Raw genomic sequence first — 16707 nt, 5'->3', positions numbered from 1 at the left:
AGTGATGCCTCCTGGATCAGTCTATTTAACATTGTGGTAAGGTTTCAAAATAAATCACAAGGAAGATTTATTTTCTAAATTAGTAGCGAACCATTTTTAGTTGAATTTGTGTAAGAACAGCTGTGGTAGATTATTGCCAACAGTGCCTTATTTTTTAAATTTTATTTCAAATTTATAACCCGCCCTCATCCCCAGCAAGCCAGGCTCAGGGCGGATAACAATAATTAAGAAATAAATACATCCAATGTATAAAACCAGTACATCCTTAAAACCATAATTATTAAAACCATTAAAACCCTACTCAGATGGCCATAACTAAACCTAGGTGCCACAGCAACAAATGCCAGCAGGTCAGCCCCCCAGATTTCAAGATGGGGGCAGGATGGGGAGGCCAGTAAAGATGGATCTTTTTGCGGCTGTCCTCAGTTATAGGACTGGTGTAATAGCTCCGTTTTACAGGCCCTGTGGAACTCCTTAAGGTCCCGCAGGGCCCTGATGTTACCGGGAAGACTATTCCACCAGGCCGGGGGCAGGGCCAAAAAAGCCCTTATCCTTGTGATATAAAGCAGTTCATGTCTTTATTAGAATGATCTCAGTCTGCAATCTTTTTTCACAGTTCCTGCTGTCTCGCTTTGCCCTTGTTGCATTGTCTCACACGAAGTTTTCCACTATACAGCTAAGCCTTGACATTACATTTCTTGTCAGAGCATTCTCCTCAACTGAAAAGACAAAGCCCAGCATTTGAAATTCTTTGTTTTCTTCTGCCTTAGGGAAGTACCAGCCAGGAGTTGACAAAGTCGATCCAAAGACATGGAAGGCAAACTTCCGATGTGCTATGAACTCCTTACCTGATATTGAAGAAGTCAAAGACAAAAGCATCAAAAAAGGAAACAATGCGTTCAGAGTGTACCGGATGCTGCCGTTATCGGAGAGGCCATCAAAAAAAGGTAGATAAGAGAGAAATATTGTGGGTCTAGCAGTTGGTTTGCTGAAGGGGGCAGATACCTTGCAAATCAGAGTGCCAGAAACCATGCTGCTTGTGTGTTGCTTCTTGTATTGTGTAAGGAAGAGTTAGGGTAACCAACAGCTGTTTATGTCACAAAAGGTACAGTTTTTGCAAAACCTCCAGTATGATTGTGTAAATATTGTTGGTTCTGCAATTTCTCTTGGAGACAATAATAGGCAACTGTCTTCAGATGAACAGGTAAGTCAGATTGCTCCAGCCCCATCCTTTTCTCCACCGAGTACTGTATGACAACTTCTTCTACCCTCCTCAGTCTCCCCCTATTGCCTGCCCCTGTCCTTTTAATTTGGAATGCCCCTGTGGTGTTCATCCCACCTAGGGGAAGAGTATTACACGTTGAGTATCCCTTATCCGGACATCCAGTGTCCGGACTGATCCAAAAACCGGACCTTTTGAGCCGGCATGCTGGCATTACTCACAGACCCTCAGCAGTGCCATTGATGGTTCAGTGTACACAAAATTATTTAAAATATTGTTTAAAATTACATTCAGGCTATGCGTATAAAGTATATGTAAAACATAAATGAATTTTGTGTTTAGACTTGGGTCCCATCCCCAAGATATCTTATTATGTATATACAAAAATTCCAAAATATTCCAAAATACAGAACAATCCAAAATACTGACCACTTCTGGTCCCAAGCAGTCCGGATAAGGGATACTCAACCATAGTATTATAGGACTACTGGCATTGCATGTGATCTTTTTCCCCAGCCCTTTGACAGTAGGGGGGTAAGCAGTGAGGAAACAACCTTGCAACCACTAGAGTACCTTTACCTTTGTACCATGACCAATTGCAAGGAAGACTCATCTGCCTTTAATCATCTGCCTTTTTATTGGCCCTACATTTAAAAGGTCAAGGAAATGTGGGTGGAGGGTGGGGAGCCTTTGGCTATTGGACTGAAAAATATCCTAGAGCTTAGTCAAATTAACCTAGGGGTTGCACCGTTTCTTCTGTTTTTTTCTGAGTGTTTCGCTGCTATTCTCTGCAATCTTAAAACATTACCTTTTCTGGACCTTTACTTAGTTCTGCATGAGCTACAACTAATGTCCTGAGACTAGGACTAAAACCAGATTTTGCTCATCCCACGCGTGTGTATAAAACTGGTCTGAATTCATGAACCAGTTTAGAACATTTCAGGGAAATGACGTTTGGATTTAATATAAGTGAGTACTGCAAGCTAAACAAAGCTGTATTCTAAGACAAGCTGTCACAACTTATAATTGCCTCACTAATTGCAGCTTTTGGTACCAAAGCCCCACACTGGGCCATACCAGTAAGCAGAACTAGAAAAGGGGAAAAAAAAAAGATGGGTGCACTGGGGGAAATAGTTTATTAAACTTTACAACAACTCCGAAATACAAAATGCTTCCGGTACCTTACAGCCGCATTTCACTGTAGTTTGCCTGCACGTCCAACTCAAGTGCCATTGAAATGGAGAGAGAATGTGTTGGAGCAGTGCTTGGTTCTTAGTGGAGCAGTTAGCACATCAGACCAGAGAGACCTGGTTCTAATCTTCACTTGGCCATCGGCTGATCTTGAACCGCTCCCATCTCAGCTTATCCTGCCTCACAAGATGGTTGTGAAAATAAAGTGGAAGAGGGGAAGCCATGTGCACTGCCTAGAAAGAAAGTAAGAGCAAAAGTATTATGGGCAGGTTTCTGTTATTTGGAAAAGCTTTCTGAGTATTCTGAGTATTTCTGAGTTGGGCAAAATTGGTCAGGCTTTTAGGAAATGTTTGTTTAAAAAAAAAACACATCTTGCATTTATACAGGAAAGAAACTCAAGACAGAGAAGGAAGAAAAAACGAAACAGATCAAGGTACTTTTTCATTTCATGGGCAAAGATGTTACTATTTGAGGTTCTCTGGCACACCAGTGGTGTAGCTCCTGCTGAAGTGACCCCCAAATTGTCTGAATGCTTTATGTCTTTGTGCTCTTTGTAGAAAGATGATACCACGCCCCCAGCAAGTGCTCTCAGTTGACACCCTCCTGATAAGACTAGTTGCAAAATGCAGCTGTGCAAGTCTGTCACAGGAATCAAGGCTCTTAAAAGAGCAGCTGGAGCGAACAGTGGCCGTGACCCTTTCCATAGTGTCTGTAACCACTAGGTAATATAGCCATATGTCACATCATGCCCCACGAGAAAGACAGTTTTACCACTCCCTTGCTCCCTGGTTCTGATATGGAACTATCCTAAAACCAGTGACTGGTATATCTGGTTTTCTGTATTTACCTATTGGGCAGAGGCAGACAACGGCAAACCACCTCTGAACATCTCTTGCCTTGAAAATCTGACAGCATCTCCAGAGGTCAGCGGCAACTTGATGCTGCCACATACTCACATACCACATACTCACACAAGTGGTGAACTGCTATCCCAAGACTTTTAATGGCAAAAAGAGGAATATGCATCACATTGAGATCTCTTTTAGGTTATGCTGAACAGCCTTTGCATGCTGAATTCATAGTGTTGATGACACATGGCAATGTGTCATTGTACAGTATATTGTCAGGACTGTTAATTCAGCCCTAATGCAATTACAGTTCTATTCTCAGGCAGTCCACATTTTGAAAATCATAACATCTTGAACAGGGGAATGGGGGAAGCACAGTGAAGTAAATGCTTTGTTTTACTCCTCCCCTTGATCATTCAAATAGGGAAGAGAAGAACTAAGAAAATCCCTAATTGAAACACAAAACCCATGGCTATTCTCACCAATAGAAAGCTGCATGTTTTGTTCTCAGGGACCAGATGAGTACCTCAGAATGCATTTGGCAGATTATAGGTGGTGCAGCTATGACCTAGTCACCGTTCTTTCAGCTCCTACAATGTCATTGTACTTGGAAAGTTAATGATAGATGTTTAATAAACATCTGAGGCAGCACCTCACACTCAAACCGCTGTGTTTTTTTCCATTACAGGCCAGGCATTAACATTTCTTGTAAGACACCCTGTAAATTTTGCAGGTTGCTTTTACATATGCAAGCAGTTGTTTTTACGAAGAAGGCAGGGAAGGATTGCAGTTTTCATCTCTGATTTTGGAAAGCTTGAAACACTAATCTGCTTTAGTTTGGCTATCCAGTAAATTGTTGAAGAGGGCATGTTAATGAAACAGTGAGAGCCTGGGTCATGGAGGATAACCATGGGATGAAAGGAGGCAGTGCTTCCAAATACTCCATCCCTTCCCCATCCTTCCATGATCCTAATACATTCCAAACATTTTCTCTGTAGCAAGAACCAGAGGAATCATCTTGTGAACTAAGTAATGGAACAAGTCAGGGGTTTTCTGATTACTGCTTATCTCCCACGATAAAAACAGAAGTTGACAGTACAATAAATATTGTAGGTGAGTCCACATTTTGTTTTCATTCTGGGGGAAGAAAGGTTCAATTTTGCTGGGTTAGCGCTAAAGTGAAAGAATGATCATTGTGCTTCTCATTTTGTGTTTCTCATTTTGAAATCGCTTAGTGAACTTCTTGGTAAAAGCTACTAGAAACGGTGGGAAATATGGGCAACAAATATTTGTGTGGAATAGATTAGGATAGTAGTTTCTGCCACTAGTTAAAAATATAGACAGGAGTTTGGACAGCTCCCTGAATCCCTTCAACTAGTATGGATATCCAGATTGTAGGAGTGGTATAACAGAGAAGGAAGGAATCTCATGGCTTCATATGTAGTTATAGAATTGGATCTAGTGCAAAATTTCTGCTTGTGCTAGAGCTCTTGTACAATCTGAAATGCAAGAAAAAGACAGGGGTAGCAACTTGTGCTGAGTCAAACTTATTGTGTCTCCCACTTGCTTTTTAAGATAAGGAAAGTAATTAATACTTCTGGTAATATACAAAAGGCTACTTTAATTATAGTTTAATCTACATCAAAAAGTAATGTTTCAGATTGTGCAGCAATTTCCCCCTTCCCTGAATTAATCTAGCTCCCTGCAAATCATGGTTTGTAAGTTAAGAGTCCTCCCTCCTTGAGAGTATGTGCTCCCTTCAGTTCCCTTCTCCTTTACTTCTCTTGTTGGCCTTAATCATGATTAATATGCAATGTATCTGTACCATGATTAACACAAACTAGGTTCCTTGAAGATGAAGCCCTAGAGCCAAACTAAACTTGATGGAGAACTCATAGCTGCCATGAGTGCTTTGCCGCTTTAAAGCCCCTTGCTCCTATTCAAGTGTCAAAAGAGCCGTAGGGGGGCACTTGAAAAGGCACCGGGGCAGGGCCAGATTTAGGTTTGATGAGGCCCTAAGCTATTGAAGGTAATGGGTCCCTTTATATGTCCAGATAACAGGTACAACAGCTTGACCTACATTCAACTGTGCTGCACTGCAGTCTGCAGCTGCATGCTACATGTTGCCATGCAACCAGTCCATGCAGAATGTAGGCACCCTATATATAGAAGTGAGCAAACCAGAGATATTTTAGGGTGCAGGCTAGCAAGGGGGGACCATTACTTACATCATAGGAGCCTACACAACACAAAACACTGTTGCTGTATGTAGGTTTTATTTTATTTGTTTTTTATCTTATATTTTGGAAATTACATCCAGTTTTTTTTCCTTTAAATTTTTTTGGGGCCCCCAAGAGAGTGGGGCCCTAAGCTATAGCTTGTTTAGCTTATACATAAATCTGGCACTGCTGACCAGGGGGGCGGGGGGGAGAAAGGCTCTGCACCACAGGCCCAATAGTTTCAAATGCCTCGCAGACTCTTAAATGCTGGTGGAGAACTTATGGCGGCCACGAATTCTCCATCATCTTTAGTTCTGCTCCTAGTTTCAAAACCCAGTTAAGACGTGAAGTCTCTACACCATTTTTAGGAGGAGTTCCCTGTTCGTTTTAGGAAATTACTCTGTTCCATCCCAGTTCTTTTGGTTGCTGTAATATAAGCTTTTGGTTAGTGTGAAGAAATGTAATCATCGTAACCCTCTCGTTATCGTACGAAGTCATAGGAGATTCGCATTTTGAGGGTGCTCCTGATGATCATATGATAGTTCCCAACCCCCCCGATGTTTGCCAAGTAGTGGAGGTGACTACGGAGTCTGATGACCAGCCCAGCAGTATGAGTCAGCTATACCCACTACAGATCTCCCCCGTCTCCTCTTATGCTGGTAAGTGACCTTCTCCAGGAGAAGAGCTGGAGCCCTTGCCTAAGTCACTGCATTCACTGAACTTTTAGGAGATGCTCTGTGTTATTTTCTCATTGTTGGGGGCTCTATTGACACTTCCAGGGAAAGGCTTTTGATCAACACTGGCATCCCGCTAACCCCTCCCCTGACACAAAACTTAACACTATCATAATATACTGAGATAAAAATATAAATCTAAAATTGAACATATCCTTAAGAAATGTGTTCAGAAAATCTCACTGTATGTGTATATAATTCTTTAATATAATTCTTTAAGAGCAAAGCACAAAAAGGGATTTGGGTTTTTTTTCAATTTGCAGAAATTATTAAAGCCCTGAGGAAGAGAGAAGGTGTAAGTCAAGGGCTTCATCACTCGTATGATTCTTCATGTTTACTCGTGTGTAGCAGCTACAGCTTTCCTTGCCTTCTTGCATAGCAAATTGTTTTTTAAACTCAGAGTAGGGGGCTTCATGCCAGTGAATGAATCATCGTGCATAATGGGTTGGAATCACCCAGCTTTTTGGGCAGCATCTCAGCCAGTTTCCTTCTTTTACTACAGCCCCCATCCCTCATGACCTTTGCACACATAGGTCCTAGGATCCCCAGCATAGCATTTTCAGAGGTCAGAGGGGATCCCTTCTTTCACCAGTGTAAACATAAGAACATAAGAAAGCCCCCTAGATCAAACCAAGGTCCATCAAGTCCAGTAGTCTGTTCACACAATGGCCAACCAGGTGCCTCTAGGAAGCCCTCAAACAAGATGGCTGGAGCAGCATTGTCATGCTGCTTGGATCAACCCTGTTGGCTCCCAGGTGTGGGAGAGAGACACAGAAGCCTTTAACCACTGGACCACTAGAAGCCTTCCTTAAGGTTGCCTTTGGCTTCTCTGCCTTTCCTGAGGAGCTCTGAGCCCTGTGTCCTCAGCAATGGATGGGATCCACTAGAGAATTTTCACGTGCAGAAGAATGGCCACCTGTGGAGCATGCCTTTCTCACCTCCCCCCTCCTACTGCAGCCCCAAATTCTGTAACTTGGTGGGCTGGAGACTCCTTGGAACAGTGTTTTTGACGGGAATTTTGGGCTGCAGCAAGTGTGGGGAGGCAAGGAAGTTGTGCTCTGTGGCCAGAAATCCTTCTGTGGGCAGAAACACTCTGGTGGACCTGATCCTTGGCCTCTTATTTACACAAGCCTCGGTGTGTCATGTCACTTCCAGGCTTCTCTCTAAACTCTGAGGGTAATGTGTGGTGGGGGGGGGGGAACCATAAAGCTCCTGCATATGTGACCAAACACCTGCCTAATTTCTACTTTCTGTCTGTACTGGAGGAACACAAAGGGCTGCTGTGAAGGGACAGGGGGTTAAGAAAGCCCTGATGTGCCTGTGGAAGTCCCATGTGTGGTAGCTGTTTGGATCCTAACCCTAAAGCTCAAGTGGTACAGGCTGCCTTGTATGAGATAGGGATATGTGCAGCTACCAAGCAGAAAGGAAAGGGGCTTTGTCCAGAAGAACAACGAATGTTCCCCCCGTGGGCTGCTGATGCTGGTCATGCTGCTGCATCTAGGAATCATGGGCTGACATCCGGCCTGAACTGTGGCAGTTAAATGGGGAAGAATTGTTAAAGCTCTAGCATATGAAAGACAAAAGCTCAGCTCAGGGAAAACACGGCAGGATGCTAGCACGTGATGAGTTAAAAATGGCATGTCCTTGAGGCTGGGAGTCTAGATAAAAGTTATCAAGCCCAATGAGTTTTATTGCTGCTTGGGTGTGGGTGCTGGTTTGGATGTAAGCCAAAGAAATGTGAAAAATACTGTGACAAATACGGTTACAGAGCTCTGTAACAAAGGCAGCGTCTACAGGGAGGAGTAGAAAGAGTTATTGGCCTTTTAACAGGCTGACAAAAAGAAATCAATTCCCCGTTGAGTCTTCAGACAGAAACTGTTTTACATCTGCTTTTCTTTAGATCTTTCTAATTTTGGTACTCTCTTGTCCTGTTTCGGTTGTGTGACTATTCCTCTAGCAATGTTTTATTGCCCAAGTAGTCTCAGACAGAGCAGGATCTGCATAAACCTCATAGGTCTGGCTTGGAGTCCGTTCTTGTATAAGAGGAAGCGTAACCTAGAATATTTTTTAAAAAACTGTTTTAATTCTGTAGCGAGTCCCAGTTTATCCTGGCTATTGACAAGCAAGACTTCAAATGTCTGTAGAGATTAACACTCTTAACCAGTTGGTTTGTAATCGTTCAGATGGAATAACATTAACTTCTGTTTTTATCCCCATTTTGTTCCACAGAGAGTGAAACAACAGATAGCATCCCAAGTGATGAAGAAAATGCACAGGTAACCAAATGACCTGAGTCAGCGTGGTGTAGTGGTTAAGCGCAGTGGACTCTGGTGAACTGGATTTGTTTCCCCACTCCTCCACATGAAGCCTGCTGGGTGACCTTGGGCCAGTTGCAGTTCTGTCAGAACTTTCTGAGCCCACACAGAGGCAGTCAATGGCCAACCACCTCTGGATGTCTCTTGCTTTGATAGCCCAGGCTAGCCTGGTCTCGTCAGATCTCAGGGTCGACCCTGGCACATATTTGGATGGGAAGACCTTCAAAGAATACCAAGGTTGTGGTGTGGAGGCAGGCAATGGCAAACCATCTCTGAACATTTCTTGCCTTGAAAATTCTACAGGGTCCCCATAAGTCAACTATGACTTGATGGTGCACACACACACACAACCCAATGACACAAAATGATGCACAACCCCCCATTTCTTTTGTTCCCCAAATATGCTTCAGTTCATTCATCTTGCGTCAGGAAGAGTTGTGGTGTGGAGGAGGGCGATCCAGTGCATATAGTATATAATGTTAAGTTGTAGCAAGAGCTGCTCAGACCACATTATACTCCAGGAATCTCTCGAAACCTCTTTTCTTAAGAACAGTGCAACTGAAATCAGTTACTACAGTTAGTTCTGCACAGAGGTTTTGTTCCATGGCTTCACTGAAGTTTCTGTTGCTAATGTTTGTATTTAACTTTGCAATGAAATGAAATCAAATTTTGGAAATTTCCAAAGTTAAGCACTTTCACTTCCTACGGACCTTGTTGGGAAAGTGTTAGCATTTGTGTATGGGCCAAATTACCTGTCATGGCAGCATATGCATGAAGAAGAAGAGTTGGTTTTTATATGCCGACTTTCTCTACCACTTAAAGCAGAATCAAACCGCCTTACAATCGCCTTCCCTTCCCCTCCCCACAACAGACACCCTGTGAGGTGGGTGAGGCTGAGAGAGCATGACTTGCCCAAGGTCACCCAGCTGGCTTCATGTGTAGGAGTGGGGAAACAAATCTAGTTCACCAGATTAGCGTCCACCGCTCATGTGGAGGAGTGGGGAATCAAACCCGGTTCTCCAGAACAGACTCCACCGCTCCAAACCACCACTCTTAACCACTATACCACGCTGGCTCTTGACTAACAGTGTGTGAAGAAAGGAGGGATAATTTAAAGCATAGAGGGGCTGTTGAAGTCTTCTCTGTCCACTGCTTTTCTCCTTATTGATTTATTTACTTTATTTATACCCCACCTTTCTCTCCAATGGGGACCCAAGGTAGCTTGCATAATTCTCCTCTCCTCCATTTTACTGGCCCAAGGTCACCCAGCAAGCTTCCATGGCAGAGTGGAGATTCGAACCTGGTCTCCCAGATCCTAGTTTGACGCTCTGATAGCTACACCATGCTGGCACTCCTTGACAGATTCATTCTGGTATCAGAACTCAGGTGGGAGAAAATACCTCAGGGTAGGGACTGAAACCCACCCTCTCTCTTACTTTATCTGGGACTGGTGCTTTGTTTAAAGATATATGTCTCCAGCAATCAGGTGTAGGCTCAGATGTAAAGGAAAGTATTCACTTTTAGCTGGATTGTTTAAGTGAGTGTGTGCGCGTGCAGGTGCGCACACACATATACGCCCTTACAGTTTTTTCTCGGAATTTTGAACACATAAAGCTGTTTTATACTGAATCAGACCGTTGGTCCATCAAAGTCAGTATTGTCTACTCAGACCGGCAGCAACTCTCCAGGTCTCAGGCAGAGGTCTTTCACATCACCTACCTGCCTAGTCCCTTTAACTGGAGATGCCGGGGATTGAATGTGGGACCTTCTGCATGCCAAGCAGATGCTCTACCACTGAACTATAGCCCTTCCCCATTTTCCATGTTTGGGTATAAACTTACATGCCCAAGAAATGGAAATGATGCCTACATGTGCAGTAAAATAAATTAACTTAGAATACAGCTGTTCTCATAAAATGGCACCAATATGCTGAAGAGGGAACAACAAAGCCATCTTTTCCCAAAATCTATCTGGTGTCTAATGTGGCAGAGGACTTACAAAAGGCTGTAGTATACTAGTACTGATAGAAAACAGTCTCTTTCAATGACCCGTCTCTTTTTACAGGGCCAACTTCAATGGCAAAAAGAAAATATTGGCAGCAAACAGTACTACAGCAACTTGGCGACAAGGAACCCCCCTTACCCACTTCCTGGCATGGCTACCTTTGTGACTTCCAACAAGCCTGACCTCCAGGTTACTTTCAAAGAAGAAAGCTCCCCTCTGCCTTACAACAGCCCGTGGCCTTTCCCAGACCTCCCTCTCCAACAAATCATGTGTTCAGCATCTACCAGTTACAGCAGCAGGCCAGACCATGAAAACCGGGCAAGCGTCATTAAGAAAACGTCAGATATTACCCAGTCACGAGTCAAGAGCAGCTAAGCTATAAACTGGTCTGTCCCCAGCTGTTTTTGTGTGTGATGTCTTTGAGGAGCACATCTAATGTACATTGAACAGATCTAAGGGGGCCTTTGCAACATGATTGTGTCCAACTCCAGTACTGGAGCATTTCAAACTCAGGACTCCAGCCATCAGAATGTAGACAAGAAACCCGAAGGAATCCCGAGGTTCCAGCCCAGGAAGAGAAGGCCCACTTTGGTAGGTTCCAGTTCTCCTTCAAGAGGACCAACAACAGCCCCCACAAATGGAGTTGCCGCACCGCTGCCGTCAAGGCCACAGTGAAACTGAAAGCCTTGGAATGGAAGAGAAAATGTGAACTAGCTGGATTTTTTAAAACAAATAATCTATTGTGAATATGTACATAGCGCAGTACTAGCAATGTTGCAGTCTGCTTTTGCACCTTATTACAAAGCACTTGCAAAAAAAAAAAAAGGCCTTTCATTACTTTGCTCTAATTAATGGCACACCAGCAATGCAATCCGATGCAGAGTTACTCTGGCCTGGCAGCGCAGTCCTAAACAGAGTAACGCTTCTAAGCCCATTGACTTCAGTGGACTTTGAAAAGTGTAACTCTCATTTCCGCACATGCTGGATAATGCACTTTCAACCCACTTTCAATGCACTTTAACGACAGTTTCCAAGTTGATTTTGCCGTTCCGCTCAGTAAAATCCAGCTTCAAAGTGCATTGAAACCGGATTGAAAGTGCATTATTCGGCATGTGTGAAATCTGTTTGGAATTGCATTGTAAATCCTTTGGAATCAGTCGATTTAGACTGATGTAATTCCGCACAGGACTGCACTGTTAAATTCCTTCCTACTGCTTCCAACTTGATTCTTTTTCAAGGCTACTGTGGCTAATGTAGCCTTGGCCTATGGAAAAACTAATTAAATAGGAAGGTACAAAATTCTTGTTTAGATTTCACAGATTTTTTAAAAGAAAGAATGCTTGTATTATACGTGTCTAATCTGCTATGCTTGAAAGCTTTGTGGTACAATGGAAGAAGAAAATCTATTAAGATATATTATGCAAATTCCCAGGTTTAAAGAAAAAAATACTCTAATTCTAACAAGAGTAAGCTTTTTTATTTTTTTATACAGTGGAATATTTTATTCAAAGTAAAATTCTAAAGTGAATATAATTGTTTCAGGTTTTTTTATCTTTTCTACAGCAAATTTATAATTTTACAAATCAATGTCTTGGTTGTCAGCAACTATTACATCTTTGTGGCACATTTTCTTTCATTTTTTTACAATTTGTAAAGGTGAAATAGCTTTTAATGACTTTATGTAGCAATCAAACTATCCTGTGGATTGATAATAAATATTATATATAGTTAAGTTTTTAAACTCTGTGTCTTTGGGATTTTAAAATAATTTGATAATGTTTCCAGAGTGAAGAGTATGAAACATTAGAGATGGTTCATTTCTGCTCATGCTAAAAATTACAGATTATTTTTTCCTCTGAATATAGAAATATCTGGTGCATTTTGCATAAAATAAGGTACTGGCTGCATGCAGGCATTGTTACCACAACCCCCACAAAAACATGAAAATATGTCTAAACAAACATGGGGAAATAGTTTGTGTGTTTGTGTAAGGAGTAAGAAACAATGATCTTTTACCCAAAGAGGCGGCTGTGAGTACTAATTTCAGCAAAAAAAGGACAACACAGACCAGATTTAAAGGTTCAAAAAGAAATAAAGACTTTATTGAGGAATTTGGTACAATATTAGGGAGGAGAAAGCTTATCCTAAGCAAACACTAATTCAAAAGCATAGACAAATAGCACATTTGTGCTATTATCTTAATTGTCCTAATTGTGCTATTATTCTAAGCAAACGCTAATTCAAAAGCATAAATAGCACATTTGTGTCCAGCAGAACAATCTCACAGCATCAATCAGCCAGAGTTACTCCAATTTGGAGCAAGAGTTACTTGTAAGCTACTGGTGGAAATGGGGAAAAGGACAGAGATGAAGGGGGGCAACTGGATCCAGTGGCCGACCTACATTTTTGGGACCCTGAAGCTTGAACTGTTATGGGGCCCCCTTCGCAACCAGCAACAATAGGGCAACGTCCAACAAGGTCCAAAGGGCCTTGCTGTCCTTACAAGGACCTCGAGGCCGAAATGGCAGAGAACAGGGTGGTGGAGTGGAGTCCTTGAAAATGGGCCATACAGTGAGCCTCTTTCCACCAGCAACAAGGTCTAGGTAACCGCTGTTGTGTTCTTCAATGGGGTTGTTCTATGGCAGATGTATTGGTTCATTCTCTAATAGTAGAAGGGCATCAAAGAGTGCTCGTTAGGATAAAGAGGTGAAAATCTGTTTTTTGGTGTTAAACTGAGCAAGCGAGCGAGTGCAGCCTGAATTAAGAATTCAGGTGTCTGAATTAAGAATTCAGGTGTCTCTTTATGGTTCCAATTGGCTCTAGCCTAAGGGCTGAGCTATAGAACTATTAAGCCGTGCACCAATGAAGGATTTGAGGATCCAGCTGCCAAAATGCAGGCTATTGATTCTGGCGAGCTCAGCGAGCCCATACAGTTGGGGGTTCGGGTGCTGCAAGCCCCTGAGAAATTTTTAAAATTTGACCAATTATAGGGACATTTTGAGGCCATATGAAATGGGTATTAGATTATATTCTAAGATCAATATTAAGTACTTCAACCCATTGGGTTATGATTCTATCACTAAAATAGCCTTATTTTAATAAAAAAAGGTAAAGGTCCCCTGTGCAAGCACTGGGTCATTACTGATTCATGGGGTGACGTCACACCTCAACGTTTACTAGGCAGACTTTGTTTACGGGGTGGTTTGCCAGTGCCTTATTTTAATAACAACACTTTTTAAAAAAACTCCCATCGATTTTGTTGAAAAATTCACTCATTAAAAAAAATTGCTTCAGGGCCCCTCCGGGATTAGAGGCCCTAAAGCTTAAGCTTCATTAATTTCATAGCAGACCCGCCACTGACTGGAGCAGAGGTGCCTAGTCTTTCAGGTGTGAGGCCTTAAGGAGCAGAGAGAAGCAAAATGCCAGCTTTCCTGTTGAGTGCACTATGGTTTGGAGAATGGTGGGATACGTTAAGATGGGGAGCAAAGATATACCTTTCCTAGTGTACGTAGAAATCAGGATGGAAGAAAGAGGGATCCAGTGTACTGGGAGCCTGTGTTGAAGCTCAAGTTGTAGCCAAGACCGGACTCAAATTTCTATTTCTAACACCAGACTAGTTACACTGTTTGGGGGCCATAGAATAACATAGGGCAGGTGTTCCCAACCTTTATGAGCCTGTGGGCACCTTTGGAATTCTGACACAAGAGGGTGGGCGCAACTACAAAATGGTGGCCAAAAGAGGCAGAGCCATCCACAAAATGTCATGGAGTGAGGCTATGCATAACTAATAGTAACTCTTCAACCTTTCAGGCCAAAGCTCTTCTTATCAGGAAAACAATTTTAAAATGAACATATTGTTTAAAACAATATTTTCTTGCTCACACACATCATATCTTCAGTCGTGCAGAGAAGATCCTCGTGCTGTAGTGACAGCTACTGTCAAAGCAACTTAAAAATAAAATCTAGAGCCAATCAGATCTCCAATGTTCAATCAGAAGCCCTGATAGGCAAAAGCTCCACCTGGCCATGCCCACTTTCTAAAAACACTTGGTGAGTGCTGGGGAAGGTGTTTTTTTTTGGGGGGGGGGTGCCGGGTGCTCACCAGCAACACATTGGGCCCGCCAGACATAGGGTCTTGGCAGAGCCCAAAGAAGTAGAACAGCGGACAAAGGAATGGCCTGGAAATGGATAGAATTTCTGGGGGGGAAACTATAGGACTGGGAGTGTGCAAATTGAATTTGTGAGGAAGAGCTGTAGACCAGGGAGTTTTGGGAAGATCTGAACCAGATCTTCCCAGGTGTCACAAGGCACTTAACATCCAAATTCTGTTAGTGGTCAGTGATTGCATACCATATGAAGGACAATGAGAGGGGCTGTGGCTCAGTGGTACAGCACCTGCTTGGCATGCAGATGGTTCCAGGTTCAATCCCCGGCATCTCCAGTTAAAGGGACTAGGTAGGTAGGTGATGCGAAAGACCCCTGCCTGAGACCCTGGAGAGCCGCTGCCGGTCTGAGTAGACAATACTGACTTGGATGGACCAAGGGTCTGATTCAATATAAGGCAGCTTCATGTGTTCATGTGTGTTCAATACAGGGGTGCAGTTTGGCTTCTAGCCTGGTGTTTCTTGATTGGTTTCATCCTGTTGACACACTTGCATTCCCTGGCTTTTCCCCCCCAAAAGGCTTATACTTCAAGAGTTGTTGTTACTGCAAAATCCATCTTGAGCCACAGACCATGGCAATTGTTCCCCATGCTCCGTGCCTGCCTCACGGGGGCTGGGACTTGAACATGGTGTTACACAAGTGGTATATACATTCAGGCTGGGTGTAAGGGATGCGCAGATGAAAGGGGGGCTTGGCAACAAATTAATGAATACATTTCGATTTATTCATGCCCAGAATGAACCAGGAAGTCCTCAGTCTTGCATGTTTTCCCACCTTGCATGTGGTGCAGACTGAAGGCTTCCTGGTTTGGGCATCCAAATCGGGGGGGGGGGGGGGAGAGACAAAGTTGTTTGGTCTCCTCTTGTCTTCAAACCAAGACTCAAATGTTAATACAAAAGTAAAACCTTACAGCAAGCAGAACGCTTACTTGAGTTACAAATGCCTCTTCTCTCCTTCCCTGGAGGTTTTTAAGAAGAGGTTAGATGGCCATCTGTCAGCAGTGCTGATTCTATAACCTTAAGCAGATGATGAGCGGGAACGCATCTTGGCCATCTTCTGGGCATGTAGTAGGGGGTCACTGGCAGTTTGGGGGAGGAGGTAGTTGTGAATTTCCTGCATTGTGCAGGGGGTTGGGCTAGATGACCCTGGTGATCTCTTCCAACTCTATGATTCGATGATTCCATGATTATTTCTGTTCCGCACATCCCATAAAACCATGTACCAGAGGCGCAAAGGCGGCTTAGCCTCCTATCTATAAATGTAACTGCAGCTACTGTTCCAGTATCTAGACTGCATAATGTCCAGTTGTGGGCAGGATAGCTATTCTGGTAACAGTGACCTTTTTGTGTGCCAGCTCTGTTGTAAGTAATATACAGGAACAGAGGCTGCATGTCCTGTGGACTCCAGCAAGCTTACTCAACAGTTACTCTGTTAATCCTCATTGAACAATTTGTGAGTACACTCAAAGAGGGACAGGAAATTTAGCAGGATCTCAATGAACAGTATTTCAGGTCTATTTTCTTGTGACAGTTGTTAACAGAAGTGTTGGTTGTTGTTGTTGTTTTTGCCATGAAGTCACATCTGACTTATGGAGATCTCACCCAGTGTGGTGTAGTGGTTAAGAGCAGTGGTTTGGAGCAGTGGAGTCTGATCTGGAGAACCCGGTTTGATTATCCCACTCTTCCACATGAGTGGCGGACTCTAATCTGGTGAACTGGATTTGTTTCTCCACTCCTACACATGAAGCCAGCTGGGTGACTTTGGGATAGTCACAGTTCTCTCAGAACTCTCAGCCCTACCTACCTCACAAGGTTTCTGTTGTGGGGAGAGGAAGGAAAGGAGATTGTAAGCCAGTTTGATTCTCCTTAAAAGATAGAGCAAATCAGCATATAAAAACCAGTTCTTCTTCTTCTTCTTCTTGAAACAACACTTCTTGTGATACCTCACATATTTTTATTCTAGTATAAACTTGAGTGGGATAGGGCTCTATGCTGGAATAAAAACAAATTA

The 16707-nt window shown here is 43.0% G+C and overlaps 1 protein-coding gene across 1 annotated transcript in view; it reads left to right on the top strand.

Moving 5' to 3' along the window:
* Positions 1 to 11410, top strand: part of IRF2 (interferon regulatory factor 2) — a 41011-nt gene extending 29601 nt beyond the window's left edge. The window contains exons 4-9 of the mRNA XM_056855910.1: positions 771 to 947; positions 2800 to 2846; positions 4260 to 4374; positions 5975 to 6139; positions 8444 to 8490; positions 10594 to 11410. Of these exons, the coding sequence (XP_056711888.1) occupies positions 771 to 947; positions 2800 to 2846; positions 4260 to 4374; positions 5975 to 6139; positions 8444 to 8490; positions 10594 to 10908 (866 nt within the window). The 3' untranslated portion in view covers positions 10909 to 11410. The remainder of the gene's footprint in view (positions 1 to 770; positions 948 to 2799; positions 2847 to 4259; positions 4375 to 5974; positions 6140 to 8443; positions 8491 to 10593) is intronic.
* Positions 11411 to 16707: the final 5297 nt, after the last annotated feature.

This window comes from Euleptes europaea, chromosome 9 (genome assembly GCF_029931775.1).
Source record: "Euleptes europaea isolate rEulEur1 chromosome 9, rEulEur1.hap1, whole genome shotgun sequence".
NCBI lineage: Eukaryota > Metazoa > Chordata > Lepidosauria > Squamata > Sphaerodactylidae > Euleptes > Euleptes europaea.
The sequence above is the reverse complement of the archived record's forward strand: the minus strand, read 5'-3'. Positions and strand labels throughout refer to the sequence as shown.